We start from the raw sequence: 18295 nt of genomic DNA, 5'->3' as shown, positions 1-18295 counted from the left end.
AACAATAATTTATAAATTATCAAGGGTTCATGAGGGAGGGGAGATCTGAGAGAGGGGGAAAATGAGGAGCTGATATCAGGGGCTTACGTGGAGAGCAAATATTTTGAGAATGATGAGGGCAATGAATGTACAAATGTGCTTCACACAATTAATGCATGTATGGATTGATAAGAGTTGTATGAGCCCCTAATAAAATGATTTAAAAAAAGAAAACACACAAAAAATAAAGTTCTTTTCTATACATCTATGAGTATCTCTGAATTTGTTTCTCTAGTCAGACATATGGGCTAATGTTGGACTTATGGGTTTGGACAGCACTGGGTTGGGATGCTTTCTTAATGTACACTTACCCTTTATATAAAACCCTCTTATATACATGAGTTTCTGTGGATTTGTTTCTCTAGTCTATCCAGACTAACACACATCGCCTCAGTTCAATCCCTCCCTCACCTACAACCTGTGGGACAACCACCTCTCTGGACATCTCATACAATTAAGCAATGTGCGGTTACTTAGCACCAAGGCTCCCAAGATTAGCAGATAATTGGAGTCACCTGGGAAATCTAGTGAAACTATAGAACCCCGGGTTCCTCCCCATAGAGATTCTGATTCATCACATTGCAAATGGCACCCATGGAGTTGTCATTTCACCAAATCCTCAGCCGATTCCAACCATTGGCCAAGTTTGGGAACCTAGGGCTTAGCATAATGTTTCTAAGGTTTAAGCAAGTTGTAGAGTGAATTACAACTCCATTCCTTTTATGGGCCTATCATGGTCCATTATATATAGGAGGGGGTACCCTGCCCCAAACAGAAAACTCTCTCCTGGGCAGAGTTTCTATACCACACATTTTCCCTGCTAGGCGAGCATCTAGGAACTTGGGAAGGTTCTCTCTGGTCACAGTGAATTTTTCATAAAAGCAGTTTCACTCTAACTTCATTTTTTGTGATGGCTGAGTTAGACAACAGCATGCGGCTGCAAAATTTTGTTTCCTGGTCAGGAGAACTGCCTCAGCAACTGTTGAGCTGTTGAACACAGCTCCCGAGGATAGCACTGTGGGAAGAACTCTAGTGTACGAGTGGTTTTCTAATTTCATAAAAGGTGAAATATCGGTTGATGATAAACCTCATTCTAGACCTCCACCAACTTCCCAAATGGATGAAATGTTGGCTTGCAGCACATTTGAAGTTCGTTCCCCCAGGTCAGACTGTTAATCAAATCTTCTATTTGGAGGCTCTGAAAACATTGTGGAACAGTGTGCGATAAAGAAAGCCTGACGTGTGGCCGCCAGGGGACTGGTTTTGCCACCATGACAATGCACCTGCTCGTGCAGCCATCTCAAAACCAGCATGCCTCTCTTGTCCCAGGCACCTTCCTCACCTGACCTTGCTCCGTGCAACTTCTTTTTGTTCCTGAGGGACATGAAAGGACAGTGATTTGACAATGCAGAAGAGGTGAAAAAAATTAAAAAGGGAGGTGCTCTCAGCCATCCAAACAGATGAGCTTGAAACTGTTTCCAAGAATGGAATCTCAGATTTGACAAATGTATTACGTGTAATGGAGAGTACTTTGAAGGTGATAAAGTTGTTTTAAAATAACACTCAAATAGATAGTTTTGGGAAAAATCTTTTTTGGGGGTACCACCTTTTAATATATACTACCTATGAGGGGGCTTTAAAAAATTTGTGGGATATGGAATTTTAGAAGTCATGGACTTTCCCCCATAAACAGTCCCCTCACACACACCTTAGATGTGTAGCCATTCAGCGTCAGAGGCATATTTGGATTGTTGCCTCTTGTGGGCTACTCACAACACGGCTATCAATTTTCATGTACAAGGATGGTGTCAACAGAGCTCTCCGTTTCTCTCTCATCTGTATCCAAGGGCGGAGAGCTGGGTTCTCCGGAAGTCCTTTTTGAGGAACTGCCAAACTACTTCCCGAAGACTTCTCACCATCGTGCCTCTCCAGCAGCAATGTGGGAGGTTCCCTGTCTCTTCCCATCCTCACCAGCAAGTGCCACCATCTAGCTTTTGTTGTAACCATCCTAGCGGGGTTGAAGTTGCCTCGTTGTGGCTTTGACTGACATTTTCCCCCAGTAAGTATTGATGTTTGCTCTCTCTTTAGGTGCTTACTGGCCATTTGTACTTTTTTTTGTGAAAAATTATTTGCCCATTTTTAAAGGTTGGATTGTCTTTTTATTGGTATCAGCCTGTTTGATATGTTGTGGTCACAAGTCCCTAGCAGATAGGTGATCGGCATATATTTTCTCCTATTTTGTAGGTAGCTGTCTTTCTTGATGATGTTCTTTGAAACACAGACTTGTGACGAAGTCCAGGATATCATTGTTCCCCTCTCGTCAGATGAGCTTTGAGTGTCACATATAAGAAGGCACTACCCAATCTAAGATCACAAGGATTTACTCCTCTCGTTTCCTCTAAGACAGTGGTTCTCAGCCTGTGTCGCCTAAGACCATCGGAAAACACATATTTCTGATGGTCTTAGGAACCACGACATCGCTCCTCTATCCGTCTCCAGGCGGGTCGCCCACATGCAGATACGCCCACCTACAAGTACCCAGCGTGAAGACTTTACCCATGCTACACCACATTTCAAGACAAAATTTCATTTATTTGTAATTAGAAAATATTTCACAGTATATAATGACATATTGCTTTTATGATTAATCACTATGCTTCAATTAGGTTCAATTTGTAACAATGAAAATACATTCTGCATATCAGCTACTTATTTGTATTACGATTCATAACAGTAGCAAAATGACAGTTATGAAGTAGCAACAAAAATAATTTTATGGTTGGGTCAGCACAACATGAGGAACTGTATTAAAGGGCTGCGGCATTAAGAAGGTTGAGAACCACTGCTCTAAGAGATCTTGTTTCATTCTTACATTTAGAGCTGTGGCCTTTTTGGAGTTTATTTTTATATATATTGTATGAGACAGGCATTCAACTTCAATTTTTTACATGTGGACAAAATCACCTTTTATAAAGAATTTTTACTAAACCAGATTTTGAGTGAGTGTACAATATACCTTACATACACATACAAGACTATTCAGCCATGTATTCAACAAACATAAACAGCTACAAGAAAACTTTGAGAAATGTATTCACAATTTTTCTTCCTGGATTTTTCCCTTTACCTCCCAATTCATTCCTATATCAAACTGTGGGCTTCTTTGTGTACGAGGTGTCATGGCAAGGTGCCTGACTTCCTGACTTTGTATTTTTCCAGCTCACTAAATTCTGTGACCACAGACTCCCAGAGGGAATCAACCAAGTATACTGTACAGAAGAACAAAAAAGAACTGGGGTCCCACCTCTGCCAGAATAGCCAAGGTAGCAAGGAGGAGAAGGTGCTGTGGCGGGAGTGGGGCAGAGGGGTACTGCATCCGGGGTCCCAGATGTAGTGCTGAGATGAGTGGCTGTGGGTGCATCTAATATCATACAGCACCTCAGTCGAATTCACAGGCCTGAGTCTGGAGGAGGAAGCTCCTGCCCCCAATCCGCAATGGTGGATAAAGATAGGGACCATATGACAATCCACCTGGATTGCTCATCCACATGGAGGAGATAGGCTACTGCCCTCCCCCAACACCCCACCATCTTTTGAATGGCCATGCACTGGGGGGTGGCATTAGCCTAGAATTATGGCACGTCCTCCCAAACTAATGGGTCCTGATGAACCCTGGCAAGTTCTGAGGTTACTTCCCTTCTTCCCCACCAGCAAGGCAAAACCACAACCTTTGAGTCTAAAATGAGGCCGAAAAGAAGTCCCCTGAGATTTTGGATCCATAGTCATATCTTGCACAGAAGTATCAGGAATTCACTGTGTACAAGGTATTCTGATAGGCTAAGGTGAGGTGCAGTATTTTAAAAGTCAACCAAGCCATGATCAACTAAGGTATTTAGAGTCTGGTAACACACCCAAATAGCTAAAACACTATTGTTGGTTACGTTCAGGTATCAGTAACTCGGTGGTAAAATTCCTGCCATCGAAGCAGGTGAATTTGGAGTCCAACTTCCACTCAATGCACCTGAGGCATTCCCAGCCAATGGAGGCTTGTGTGTTGCAATGATGCCGAACAGATTTCAGCAGAGTTTGTGGACTAAGACAGGCTAGAAGTTAGGCTAGTGATCTACTTCCAAAAATTAGCCACTAAAATGCTACGAACCACAAATAGTCTGATCCCCAACTGGTCATGCAAATGGCACAGGCCTGGGCAGCATTCCATTCCATTTAGCATCGGTTAACAAGAGTTAGGGCTCAAGTCAAAGGCAACTAACAGCAACATCATTTATTATGTGTCACCTTTTAATCAAACCTTGTGCTATACTCTATGTACATGGGTCACATATAAATGGATTGTCCTTATTATAAGCTTTTGAAGTTCAAAGAAGACCAGGGACTTGCCAAAGTATGCACAGCTAGCAATTGTTGGAACCTGGATATGAAGCCCCAAGTACCTAACTCCAAAGCCCTGCTTCATCTTGAGGCTCTGCCCTCCAGAGAGGGCCGCCCGAGTGCTGTCCGCTGAGAAGTCAACATTCATTGAGTGAAGACTGAAGCACTGTAACCTGGAATTCAGTATATCCATGGGCCGACTGGGTACATGTTGGCAGACAACTGAGCCTGGATAGGATATGGTAGTCAAGCTGGTCCCATGATCAAGGCACCCATGGCCTTGAGAGTACCTGCCAAGTCATGCCAACCAGAGCCTCTGAACAGTCAGGATTTCCACTATCATTGACATTGCCAATTTCAAGATGTGAAACAACTAGACTTAGGAAATCTCTACTTTTCTATGCACAAAAGGTCTGACTTTGGTTATAAGCAAATTGGAAATGTTTATTTCAGGTAAAAAAAAATCTCAGAGGTATTTTGCTTTGAGAAGGAATACAACTGGGTACCTAAGAAAGTAGTTTAAATTCTTGCCTGGAGCTTCCTAGAAACAAAGTAAAATAAGTTGACACTGGCCAATGAAATGCTGATGGATTTTCCTTAAGCATTAATTCACTGAACAAATGGTGAGCACGACAGCAGCAGACATATAAATTCTGAGGGAGCAATGATTTATAGAATTTCTGCTGCTGCTTCTGCTATTGGGTTCAAGGCAAATGACTAAACAAAATCTCAAATCCCAAAGGGATTCGTGCCTCATCTGTTGTGCTCCTTCTCTATATATATTTTAATTTTAAAAGTTTTTAATTCTAAATCTTTACCTATTTGGGATTGCATAACCATTGAGCATCTATTTACTCATTTACAAAGTGAAATTGAAAAGCTGAGACCCAAGGTCTTCTTTTGTAAAGGAGAACACTGAGAGTCCAAGAGGACTTGCCCAATGTCAGACTAAAACAAATGTCACAGAAATCTTTACACCAAGTGGAAAAGGGAATCCCGACAAGTGGGAAGAGTCCAGTTCCACTTTTCACTCACGCACGAATGAGTCTGTACAATATTCTGTTGGATTGTTTTAAAAGATTCTGACCTATCTAAGTGGGGCTATCATCCTGAGAACCTGACCATCGGTATCTTGTGTTGACAGTCTCTGTTTTGTGTCAGCAGATGCAATGCAGCCACGTCCTTTGCATAAAGAGGAAGGGGTAGTATGTGTGATGGCTACAAGTGCAGGTTCTACAGGCAGACTGTCTGCCTGGGACCTCAGCTCAGGCATATGTTGTTGGGTGTTGGTGAGTCTGTCCCTACTCACAGCAGCCCCAGGTGAGAGCTGGACTGTCCCACAGGGCTTCCTGGCTGTTATCTTTCTGGGAGCTGATAGAGTGGCTGCTGGGTTCAAACCACCAAACTTTCAATTAGCAGCTGGATTGCTAACCCACTGTGCCAGCAGGGCTCCTTGAAAGCTTGAACCAATGACTTAACCTCTCAGGGCCTGATGTGCAGAGACAGAACTGTAACGGTCCCTATTACATCTGGCTAGAACAATTAGAAGAAATACTACTCGTCGAGTATGGAAGCTGTCATGAACATTATCACAGGTGAGCCAGAATCAATGCTTTTGTATGGACTAGAAGAAGGTATCTCCTCTTCTGGCTGAAGTCACCCAAATGCCAAGGCTCGCTTCAGAGCAAGACTTCAGTCCCCATGGCTATGAATCTGACGGAAACACACAAACACTTCCCAGCCTCCTTTGCAGAGAGGGGTGACCGATGGTAAGTAGATGTCTGTGGTACTGTAGGGCTTCTAGAAAGCCTTTCAGAGGCGGCACACTTCTATGGCAGGACCATGTTTCCCCCTTTGCTTCTGCTCCTTTCTGCCTGGATTGCAGAAGCAACTGCTGGAGTCTCAGCAGCCTCTTATGATCACAAGGGAAGGCCCAAGAGACTCTGACCTTGTAAACAAATGCCAGAAAACACTGACTTACAGGCTTTTTCTTGTTTTAAGGGGAAAAATAAACTCGTGCTCACTTTTTTGTTACTATTGTCAAATTGCAAGTCTTTTCTGATAAATACCTACCAAAGTGGCCAAAGTCTATTTCTCTTTTCTGTCAATAAAGATTTGGCTATCTGCCTGATCAGCCACTGGGCTTGGCCACTTAGGAGTCCTAAGTCAGGTAGGTTCGCATTACCTGTCACTTAGATTAATGAACTGTCCTCAAGCCCATGTGACTTAAATTGTGGGCTGCAGGCCTGCAGCATCAGTATCACCCAAGAGTGTGCCCGAAACGCAGAAGACCTGGGCTCAGCCTAGGCTTACTGGATCGGAATCTGCGTTTCAATAGACTGCCCAATGATTTTACACACACATTAAAGTTTAAGGCCCTGGACTAGACTTCCAGCCTCTGCTCTGCCATCCCTCGTCACACTCTGCTGCCGCATCATCTTCCTGAAGTACAACCCCAATCTTGGCACGCTCCTTCTCAAGAACCATCAAGGGCCCCTTACTGCTTAGAGAATGAAGTTCAGACTTCATCGCCTGCCAATCAGTGCCCTTCATGATCTTGTGTTGTCCTGGAAACACCCACTAATGTGTCTGCTGCACATGTAGTAGGTACACAATAAATCATTTTCTGCACCGACTACAAAAAAAAAAGAAAAAGTGTACCTGAGAAACAACACAATTGCTTAACTCTGGCTTTACTAGACTAGGCACAGAGTGGAACCACAAGGAAGAAAAAAGGAAGAAAGGCGCAGAACGTGTTTATGGCCCCCTACATAGAGCTTAGAGTCTAGATGTTAGAGTCTAGGTGGAAGTGGGGATTTAAAAAGAAAATACAATGGGATAACACATTGGAAGTGGGAAGAAAGAAATAAAGGGAGGGTTGGAATCCAGTAGACAGAGGGGGAAAGATGGCCTTAGACTGAGGAGCCTGCTTAAGGAGCGGGTGCCAGCCCTGGCGCCCCAGCTTTCCAAGCAGAGGGAAGAGAGAGCAAGTGCCAAGCCCCGCGAGGAGAATTTGATGTGTCTGAAGATTGGAGGGTGGCATGAGGTCCACCTTCCAAATCACTTTAGGAGAAAAGGCTGGAATTCTGTCTGTCCCCTGATCACATCTTCACGGGGACCACTGGTGAGTCCGAGGGCAGGTCACGCTGCAGTCACTGAGCGTCGAGCCCCAGCAGGGATTCATATTCCAGATCTCTACTCCCTTGACCTCCAAGCCTGTTTCCACAGGTACAAAGTGGGGTTAAGAAGCTAACTTTGCAGTTACGGAGAACATGGAAGGAGATTAGGCCTGTCAAGCTCCCCAAAGGAGTGCCACCCACATAAGGTAAGTGTTAGCGGGTTTGTTTTTTTAACGATTGTAACTACTATTGCTAATTATTATGATTAGCCTGCGGGCAGAAAGATCTCCAAAGGTATGCCTCCACCCCGCCCTCCCCACCTTACAGCTAACGGATCCGGCCATCCCAGGTAACCTCCTCCCGAGTGTATGACAGCACCCCCCTCCTCCCCGCCCCCCAGAGCGGGCGCCGGGACACCGCCGCCAGACCCCCTTTTACCTGGGGCCAAACGCGACGTGTCACCACCTTGCGTCCTGGGCCCTGCCTCCCTCCCTGTCGCCTCTCGGTCCACGCAGAAGCTGCGGCGGCGCCACCAGTGCAGCCGGGCCCGGGCGGCGCGAGATGCCTCGGCGGGGCTGGCGGCGGCGGCCACGCTGCGCGCTCCGGCGGAGGGGAGGGGGCTCCGCGGCGGCGGCGGCGGCGGCGGCGGCAGCGGCGGGCCGGGCGGGGGGCAGAGCCAAGAGGCGCGGCAGCGGCGGCGGCGGCGGCAGCGGAGGAGGAGGAGAATGCGGGGGGCTGCGGGCGGCGGCAAGGCCCTGTCCGCACTGAAGCCCGCGGCGCCCTGGGCGCAGGGAGTGGCCGTCGCCTCCGGAGCGCACCATTCCTGAGATGGCGGCGGCGGCGGCGTGTCGGGGAGCCGAGGAGGGGCTGTCCGGGCACGGGCTGAGCCCCGGGGCCTAGGAGCTTTCCCGGGGCGCGCAAGGTGGCGGAAGCGGGGTCGGGCGGCCTCCGGGCGCGGCGAGGCCGAGGGCGGCCCCGGGCGGAGCGCACGGCCTGGGGAGGCCGCGATGGCGAACGCCAGCGAGCCGGGCGGCGGCGGCGGCGGCGGCGGCGGCGGCGGCGAGGCGGCCGCCCTGGGCCTCAAGCTGGCCACGCTCAGCCTGCTGCTGTGCGTGAGCCTGGCGGGCAACGTGCTGTTCGCGCTGCTCATCGTGCGGGAGCGCAGCTTGCACCGCGCCCCGTACTACCTGCTGCTCGACCTGTGCCTGGCCGACGGCTTGCGCGCGCTCGCCTGCCTCCCGGCCGTCATGCTGGCGGCGCGGCGGGCGGCGGCGGCCGCGGGGGCGCCGCCGGGCGCCCTGGGCTGTAAGCTGCTCGCCTTCCTGGCCGCGCTCTTCTGCTTCCACGCCGCCTTCCTGCTGCTCGGCGTGGGCGTCACCCGCTACCTGGCCATCGCGCACCACCGCTTCTACGCCGAGCGCCTGGCCGGCTGGCCGTGCGCCGCCATGCTGGTGTGCGCCGCTTGGGCGCTGGCGCTGGCCGCGGCCTTCCCGCCCGTGCTGGACGGCGGCGGCGGCGGCGACGACGAGGACGCGCCGTGCGCCCTGGAGCAGCGGCCCGACGGCGCCCCCGGGGCCCTGGGCTTCCTGCTGCTGCTGGCCGTGGTGGTGGGCGCCACGCACCTCGTCTACCTCCGCCTGCTCTTCTTCATCCACGACCGCCGCAAGATGCGGCCCGCGCGCCTGGTGCCCGCCGTCAGCCACGACTGGACCTTCCACGGCCCGGGCGCCACCGGCCAGGCGGCCGCCAACTGGACGGCGGGCTTTGGCCGCGGGCCCACGCCGCCGGCGCTCGTGGGCATCCGGCCCGCGGGACCGGGCCGCGGCGCCCGCCGCCTCCTCGTGCTCGAGGAGTTCAAGACCGAGAAGAGGCTGTGCAAGATGTTCTACGCCGTCACGCTGCTCTTCCTGCTCCTCTGGGGGCCCTACGTCGTGGCCAGTTACCTGCGGGTCTTGGTGCGGCCCGGCGCGGTCCCCCAGGCCTACCTAACAGCCTCCGTGTGGCTGACCTTCGCGCAGGCCGGCATCAACCCGGTCGTGTGCTTCCTCTTCAACAGGGAGCTAAGGGACTGCTTCAGGGCCCAGTTCCCCTGCTGCCAGAGCCCCCAGGCCACCCAGGCCACCCTCCCCTGCGACCTGAAAGGCATTGGTTTATAAGCGATTCCCCGGCCCAGCCTTTCCCTATGGCTTGGACAGTGAAGCCACGTCTGTCCTTTCTGGCCCCTTTTTAGTTTTCTAAGCTGCCTTCAAAGTAGCTGTCCAAGGGGATACACACTCCGATTACATGAGACTCGCCTGGGTGGGGGAGGGGAGGGGATCTCTGCCGTCCTGCCCCCCTCCCCCAGCTCGGGTGGTTCTCCTTACTTCAGTGTGTTTTCTTCCTGAAATACAGACCCTGCAGCCCGTCCTTTTGTCCTTGTACTGATGATGTCTTTTTTCCCATGTGTTAATTTTTTTTTAAATAAATATCTATCTCTATACAAAGGCTACACTAATTTTCTTCAGGCAACGTTTCCTGAAAGACCGTGGCCAGTTTTCTACAGAAGCTATTTTTGACAGCCTCAAGTGGCATTACATTTTGCAGTGAAGCATAGGAACCTTGGGGACTTCACAAGTTCGATTCTCGGGGGTCTTCTGGCGGAAGCAGGAGAAAGGGCAAAACGAAGCAAAAGTCTTACGTTTCCTCAGTGTCTCTGCAACTGAGATCAGTTGCGCAGCACCGGTTCTTAGGAAGTGTCAAGGACTTCATGTTGACAATGAACTTGAGCAGAACTCTAAGGCGGTAGCACGGCAGTAATTTTTTTTAAAGCAGTAAAGTGACTTGTTTCCTACATTACTTTTTATGACTGGAAAACACATGTCAGCGACAACTGCTTTGACGACTATGCTCTGTATTATAAGAATCTTGAATGGAAACATTTCTGTAAAATTGTAACTTTTCAAACTACAAGTAACAAGTGTTTGGGTTAGTCATGGTGTGGAGAAAATACAGTACTGCATGCTTTTGTATGTCCGGATCGTGGCGCGCAGCCTGGAGGGCTCTTGGAAGCAGAGGACTCAATCCAAATGGCTTTTGGTATTTTTTTCGTCGTTGTTGTTTCTTTTCCAATGCAAATTAATGAGAATTTCACGGAAAGAGCTTGTGCTTGGAGAAGAAGCCCGGTGTTGTTCTGTATTCTGAAACTAGTTTCCATTTTGAAAATTGCTCTTCTGGTGTTCATGGTATAGATGAATGAAACGTAACGATGCCCTCCTTCTAGGGGACAAAACGTTTCCTTCATTAAAGTGTTTGCTAGGTTACGCTGTGCTGTTCTACTGAAGGTTATTTTAAATTAATAATGACAACTATGATTTTAAATAATGTTTCTTGGTTAGACACATTATACTCTTAAATTGAAGACTAAATTCTGCAAGTACTATATGATCATTTTTGCTTATGATGCTACATTTTTATTAATGTAACTTCCGTTTTGAGAATTTATATCTGTATTTCTCTTTGCATTATACAAATTGAAATATACCAGTATTTTCATTCTGGAGTGGTGTTTGCTTGTTTGTTTCAAAGTTTTCCTCTGGCTGTAACTGGCACTAAGACTTGTCTGTATGTGTGTGTATATATAGATATGCACACACATATCTCATTATCCTTTTAGTGCATGCTATTAAGTTTGAGGTTTGGTAGTCTGACTGTGAGTATATACAAGATATTTGGAGGCTTTCAAACATTTTAACCTACACTTAAGATGCAAGCTAAGAATCTACCAAAAAAAAAAAACCCAGGGAAAAAACAGTAGACATGTACACTGCTTTAAAAACTTTTCTATAAACATAAAACATGAATGGAAACTAATCACTTTGATAAAACGACAACTTTAAAATAGATGCAGTGAGTGGGTTAAATTTCTTTTTCACTGGATACAGTATAGCCAGTCCAACAACAAAAAAGCCAAACAAAATTAAAAACCCCACTGACATCTAATCAATTCCAACCCATAGTAACCCTATATAGGGTTTCTGAGACTGTAAATCTTTTATGAGAGCAGCAAGCCTTGTCTTTTTCCTTCAGAGCACCTAGTGAGTTTGAACTGACCATCCTCTGGTCAGCAACCCAATGCCTAACACAGCATAACCAAAGGGTATGTAAAACAGTCATTCTAAGGCGTGTGATCCATTTACCACAGGTGAATGGGCATCGATTTCATTTTGCTTGTGAAGGTCAATTATGAATCTAGGCAGACAAGTCTCATATTTGGAAAATATCAATGGTAAGTGCCCTTTTGCTCTCCAGATCTTAGGACCAGCGACACCTCTGTGATTCTGGGCCACTCACCAGACACAAGACAGTAAGGCCTTGGAAGTGACTCTCCTGATTTGCTCCCCAGCCCTACAAGGTTAAACAGAGGTCAACAGGGGTCAGTCTTTGTCCTGGGCAGTGGCTGGTGGTTTTGAACTGCTGACCTTTCAGATCACACATAGCCTCCTCACTACAGGGCTCCTCTCAAATCTGCAAATGTTGTCCAAAATGTGCTGCTCGTGTGCTGGCACAGGTACAAAGGAGTTGGGGGGATTTCCATAAAAATAATTTAAAATTACTTATTTAGGAAGTTATTAGTACAGCCCTCCTGACCCCTCAGAATGAAACAAAGTAGTTTTTACTATCTGTGAAACAATTTTAAAAACTAAAATAAACCAAAACCACTACCATCCGGTTGATTCTCATCTATAGTGAGCTCATAGGACAGTGTGGAGTTCCCTTTTCAGTTTATGAGACTATAACTCTGCCTACGGGAGCAGACAGCTTCATCTCGCTCCCTTTGAATGTTTGGTTTGAACACACAACCTTGTGGTTAGCAAACCAATGATTTACCTACTACCCAACCAGCACTCTGTGAAAGAAGTAAAATGCATTATGCATGCCTTGATATTGAATTATGATGTACAAAAATGAGTATTTTTAATGATTTTGCTATCTTGTGTCAAATAACTTTGCCTAAAGACCATATCTACTTACATTTCCACCTGACAGATTCATTTAAGTGTGTCTTTGCACATACATATGTATATATAAAGCATCAATGATGATAGAGATATACATATATATTTAGTAAGTTTTTTACACTACCACCTTGAGTGATCAGTCATTTCTGAAAGCCCAAGCAGAAGACCGTCTTCATCCTGGCCAGGATCCAGGTCAATCTCAGCTTCTAGTTCACCTCCGGAAATCTCCCCTATCAGTTTCTCAAAGTCGTCCTCCCTGGAGAGCAGGGGCTTCCCTGTGGAAGCTGAACACCTCACCCAAACCCTGGCCCTGGTTTCATCCATGTTACCATTGACCTGCGGGATCATTTCATGAGTCTCGAACTTGCCCCGCATCAGAAGTGTACTAACTACCTGATGTGTCCCACCGTCCTCGGGGCCGGATTTTGAGGCCACTTATTTCATTTTGTTCATTGGATGCTGTTGTTTAGCATCTGTGAGATACAGTTCTGATTTACCTTTCTCTTCCCCCATTCTGCCCCCCACCCCCACTCCAAAAAAAATTACAGAGAGAGAGAGAATGAGTGGAGGATCAAGTAAAAGGGTGAAAGAGAACTAATGACGCCATGAGGTGTTTGCCAGTCTGGGGGTTTGTTTGTTTTTTCTTTCTTGATTGTGTTATTTCTTTCATGTGTTGTCTTAATGTGCTTAATATCTGAATTTGAAAAGGATGAAGATAGCTGCTACCATTAAGGACCTAATTTCATGCTATCACTAAACCAAAAAAAAGTCACTCTATGTTAAAAAAAATAATGATAGATATTGTAATAATCAGTGCAGCTGCTGTTCTGCCTTATCGAATCTTGACAGTTTGGCCAATTATTTTCATTTTTCCCCTCCTCTGCTGTCCTTCCTTCCTCTATTTCTAGAAATAAAAAATTTTATTATACAATATCAAATCTTTTGTCTCAATGCCCTGTCCCGTGAGAGCTAATGGGGCAGGTGAATCACTTGGTGAGCCAGTCTGGGCCCACCTCTTGCCGTCCTCCAAAGGCCTGTGGGGTCCAGAGTAATTGCCTGCCTGCCTGCCTGCCGTAGAAGACCTTTTAGGACCTGGCGCCTCAACTCCTGGGCCCCTCATCCTCCCCTGGAATTCCCAGCTCTGCCTCCTCTGGTTGCCATTCTATCTTCTGGGAAGCCCATCACACCTTCTCTGTATGGGAAGCCTCCACTAACCCACCCCTCTTGAATAGTGGCCATTCCCGTAACACTTGACAACGGGGGTGGCATGGGCTTATCCATCCTGTACAGCTGCAACCCGACTGGACTCAGGTCCAAGACTTCTGGAAGCCCTCTGGGGCGAGCCACCTCTCCCCTGCTTCCATAATGCCTTGTTATCTCTATGACGCCCATATCCTGTGTCTGGTGCACACCATTGGCTCCTGGCTCCATGTCCTCTATCACCTCAGGCCATACTCTAGTCATGCCATGTCACTGAGTGCTCCAAACAGGCAGGTCAAGCTGAGTCCCACGGCCATGAGCCTTGTTTCTGGTGCCTGAAGTTTTCACTTCCTGTACCTCCAGCTGCCTGTTCAGCTTTCAGACATGAAGTGTGAACTCCGACCCTCTGCAGAAAGGTGGAGATTGTCCCATTGTAGACACTGCAAGATTTTCAAGACTTGGAACTTAGTCCTTAGATCCCAGTGCCATGTCTTCTACTGGTGGCAGTGTGAGTTGTTCATTGGGCTGCTAACTTCAAAGTTGGCTGTTCAAACCCACTCCCTCTTCTGTGGGAGGAAGATAAAGTCGAAGGCTCTCCTAGCTTTAGATTTACAGTCTTAGAGACCCAAAGGGGCAGTTCTACCTTGACCTACAGGCTCGCTAGGAGTTGAAAGTGGCTTGAGAGCAATGAGTTTGGTTTTGTGTTTTATTGTTTCAGCTATTTGTGTTCAGGAAAAACAAAAACAAAACTCATTGCCATCAAGCCAATGATGACTCATAGCAAGCCGACAGGAGAGGGTAGAACTGCCCCTGTGAGTTTTCCATACTGTGACTTTCTATTGTGGTAGAAAGTCTTATCTTTCTGCTTAAAAGCAACTGGTGGTTTCAAACTGCTGACCTGATCAGCAGCAGTCCAATCCATAACCACTACGCCACCAGGGTTTGCTGGCTACAAGGGAAAGAAGGGTGGGCTTGAGTTCTGCTGTTACAAGTTCGCAAGCTAACAGGGGCTTGGCAAAGGCACCCAACACCAGAGAAGCAGAACACGGTAGATACCAAAAAGAAGATTCTAGATAAAGAGGTCCGGATCGTGAGAAAATCAGACATCACAGAAGATTGTTTGGAAAGGGCCCAAGCAATCAAGGAGGGAGGACAGGAAAAACCAGACGACTGGAACGGTCATTGTCCACAATCCAGCTTCTCCCTCCTTCTGGCTTCTTACTTTTCCCTTTTCACTCCTTCCAGATTCCCCTCGCTCCCAAGTCCACTTTCAAAATATGTCTCTCCAAGTGAAGTACACCCACGTTACCCTGCCTTCAAAGGTTCCTGTCCAAATTCTATCCAAATCGCCACACGTCAATAAGGCTGGGTAATAGAGGAGTTCCTTACAGAAAACCTTGCTGTGAATAGAACCACAGAGACACTGGAGGGAAGCCATGTCCAAAGGGACCGGAAGTCAGATAGGTCACCCTCGAAAGGTCTGCTCCACTCTCCTTCCCAAAGCTTGGGGGGGGGGGGTATAGTAGGTTCATTCATACTGCAGACCAAACTCCGAATCGAATTATTTCAACTCATGGTGACTCTCTGAGACACAATCGAATGTTCTGGAGGCCTCTGAAACTTTCTCAGGGGTGACAGACCTCTGCAGAGGGCCATTTGGATATTTAGAGCACTATTCAAGGGCCATGAGTGGTCAGATATTTAATTAACTCATCCCTAATATGGCGGTCCTGTGGCTTAGTGATTATGCATTGGGCTGCTAACTGCAAGCTCAGCAGTTCAAAACTACCAGTTGCTCCCCAGGATAGAGGTGGATGTTCTACCTACATGTGACCTCCTCCTTAGGGGATGGACAACAGATAAGGGGGTGAGGGGAGACGCCGGATAGGGCAAGATATGACAAAATAATAATTTATAAAGTATCAAGGGCTCATGAGGGAGTGGGAGCGGGGAGGGAGGGGGAAAAAAAGAGGACCTGATGCCAAGGGCTTAAGTGGAGAGCAAATGCTTTGAAAATGATGAGGACACTGAATGTACAGATGTGCTTTACACAATTGATGTAGGTATGGATTGTGATAAGAGTTGTATGAGTCCCTAATAAAATGTTAAAAAAAAACACACAGGGGCAGCTCTACTTCGGCCTAAAGGGTCACAATGCAGTTTTCATATGCTGGCTGGAACTGCTTCTTTCTCTTTGGTGCAGTGTGTGATGTTAGCTGGCTTTGATGATGTTTCAGGCCTTACACAGCCCGAGGGAAGGATGTCCTCCACCTTGGTGTAAACCCTTATTGGAGCAGAAAATTTCATCATTCTCCCAAGGAATAGCTGGTGGGTTAGAACTGCTGGCCTTTTGGTGAACTGCCCTAAGGGTAAACCACTTTGCCACTAGGGCTTCTTTTGCACGACAGAGAAAGGTATTTGAGCATTCTGTTGAAAGGGAAAGGGTGATGAAAGGGCGACAGGTGAGCGGAGATTTAGGTAGCCACTCAATCCCCCTGCATCTTCATGGCAGGGCTTTAAGGTAAATAAGCAGCTGGAGCTGTATGAATGAAAGCCTGAAGTGGGAGAGTCACTTCCAATTACATAGAGAAAACAAGGCAAGTCGTTTTACATTGCAATGTCAAGACTAAATGCACTGCTCTTATTCCTCAGTAACATTAAGGAGACAGGTAAATTGAAGCTATTACTATTTGGCTTCTAGAGGAATAATTTAATCAGCTAAAATTAAATTTTAAGCGGCCAGCTTACTCTAGGTTTGTAAACTGTTTGCAAAGTGTATCCCGTAGTTAACACTTTCCCTGATGCATTTCTATTACCTGGATTATACCTGTGTGCATAGCACTCCGGGGTGGAAATCGCATTTGCTGCTAAAATGAGCGATTGGAGTAGCGCACATTGTTTTTAGGTTAGAACTTGCGTTGGAATCTGGAGGGGGCAATCCATTCTTCCATTGTCTCAGAGATATAGACATCCTGTAGTTTCTACAGACTCTGAAAATGTATCAGGTAATGCATGTCTTACTAATACAATTCTATGTTGTGTGTTCAGTGCTGCTGAGCTGGTTCTGACTGCTCACCTCAGGCAGAGCTGCCCCCCCCAGGTCCTCGGCACGTCCCTTCACCCAGGAGCAGGTGGTCAGGCTTTCGGTCCTTGGAGCCACTCAGGTGGTTGGAATGGCCAGGCTTCGGCCATGCAAGCTGAATGCTTAAGCGCTGCACTACCAGGGACGTGGTTTAACAATGCTTACAGGAATTGCTGTATTTAAAAATGCACAAGAAGAGAACATTCTTCCTGGCCTTTTTAATTTAACATAGTCTTTTATTTCACCTCCACCCTCACCCCCACTCCCCAACCCCCTCAGATTTTCTTCTCCATGGATTTCCTGAGAACAGCCCAACATCTCTGGCAATGGCTTAGGCAGAAGAGGAAGATGGAAATGAAGTAGGCAAGAACCTCGCTCAATGGTTCTGTATTTGCAAAGTGATCTAAATAGTATAAATCCACAGTGTGTAATTCTTTCAACCCCCAGTCACGATTTACTTCATTTGCATATCTATCTTGAGGAATTATGGGATACCCAGAGCTATTTCTAGAGTTTGATTTGCATAATTGTTCTAATCCTTTGTGAGTTCGGTTTCATGTGGTTAGACAAAGGAATCTTTTAAAAAATATAATTTGTAAGTTGCCTTCTAAGTTGTATTAAGATCTGAAAATTAAGCACTTTTAGATATATATTTCATAACCTGCCTCTATTGAAAAGAACACATTTATGTGAAGACATGATTAGTCTTCTGCTAATGGCATGTGATTTGCCTTTTGCTAGTTTGAAAAACAGCTTTGTTCACTGAGAACTTGCCATTTGAAAGTTTTCTTCTTCCCCTGCCCAGAACCTCTTCTCAGTGATTCATTGCCATCAAGTCGGTGGAGAGAACAGAACTTCCCCTTCGATTTGCCAAGGTGCGAATCTTTACAGGAGTGGGAAAACCTTTTTTTCCTGTGGAGTTGCTTGTAGGTTCGAACTGCTGACTCTACGGTTAACAGTCCAGTGAGCATTCCGCTGCGCTACCAAGGCGCCTTCTTAGCAAGATGGAAATTCTTTAAAGCTTCGTCAGAAAATTCACAATTCTAAAGGATCTCATGAACTTTCCTTATCTACAAACTTTCTTAATCCCCAGGTAAGTGGTGTCTTTATTTCAGCATTGGAAGCTTCACAGTAAAAAAGATAGATCTCCACGTTTTCCTAGGGTTTGGAATATTAATGTTCTTATGACTAATACATTGTAGTAAACCCATCATTTTTGATATGAAGATTCTTGGCCCACTTGGGTATCAGGCTTTTATTAAGATTTACTATCAAGTCTGTCACAGAGAAAACAACTCCGTCTCTGATGCTCGACAGGTGAGGGCCCTCAAGCGCCGTGCCTCCCCCATTCCTTCTGAGCCAGTCATTACACAGCTTGAGTGATCGCTCCCTCGACACTGCTGTGACGGAAGAAACACAAGCCCACCTGGAATCTTCATCCTGACTCTGCGTCCCAAACAAAATAAACA

General features: G+C 46.9%; 2 protein-coding genes across 2 annotated transcripts in view; one reads left to right on the top strand and one right to left on the bottom strand.

Annotated features, from left to right (window-relative positions):
- EIF4E3 (eukaryotic translation initiation factor 4E family member 3) overlaps window positions 1–8140 on the bottom strand; it is a 104968-nt gene extending 96828 nt beyond the window's left edge. Inside the window, exon 1 of the mRNA XM_075549892.1 lies at window positions 7986–8140. The gene's annotated coding sequence lies outside the window, so the exon portion shown is untranslated. The remainder of the gene's footprint in view (window positions 1–7985) is intronic.
- Window positions 8141–8244: 104 nt separating this feature from the next.
- Window positions 8245–11048, top strand: GPR27 (G protein-coupled receptor 27). Its single transcript, XM_075549888.1, has one exon. It carries the CDS (start codon window positions 8555–8557, stop codon window positions 9701–9703), a length of 1149 nt encoding a protein of 382 aa, XP_075406003.1. The 5' UTR covers window positions 8245–8554; the 3' UTR covers window positions 9704–11048.
- Window positions 11049–18295: the final 7247 nt, after the last annotated feature.

This window comes from Tenrec ecaudatus, chromosome 5 (assembly GCF_050624435.1).
Source record: "Tenrec ecaudatus isolate mTenEca1 chromosome 5, mTenEca1.hap1, whole genome shotgun sequence".
NCBI lineage: Eukaryota > Metazoa > Chordata > Mammalia > Afrosoricida > Tenrecidae > Tenrec > Tenrec ecaudatus.
The sequence above is the reverse complement of the archived record's forward strand: the minus strand, read 5'-3'. Positions and strand labels throughout refer to the sequence as shown.

Coding starts and splice junctions, on each gene's coding strand:
- GPR27 (XM_075549888.1), top strand. CDS start 8,555: ATGGCGAACGCCAGCGAGCCGGGCGGCGGCGGCGGCGGCGGCGGCGGC.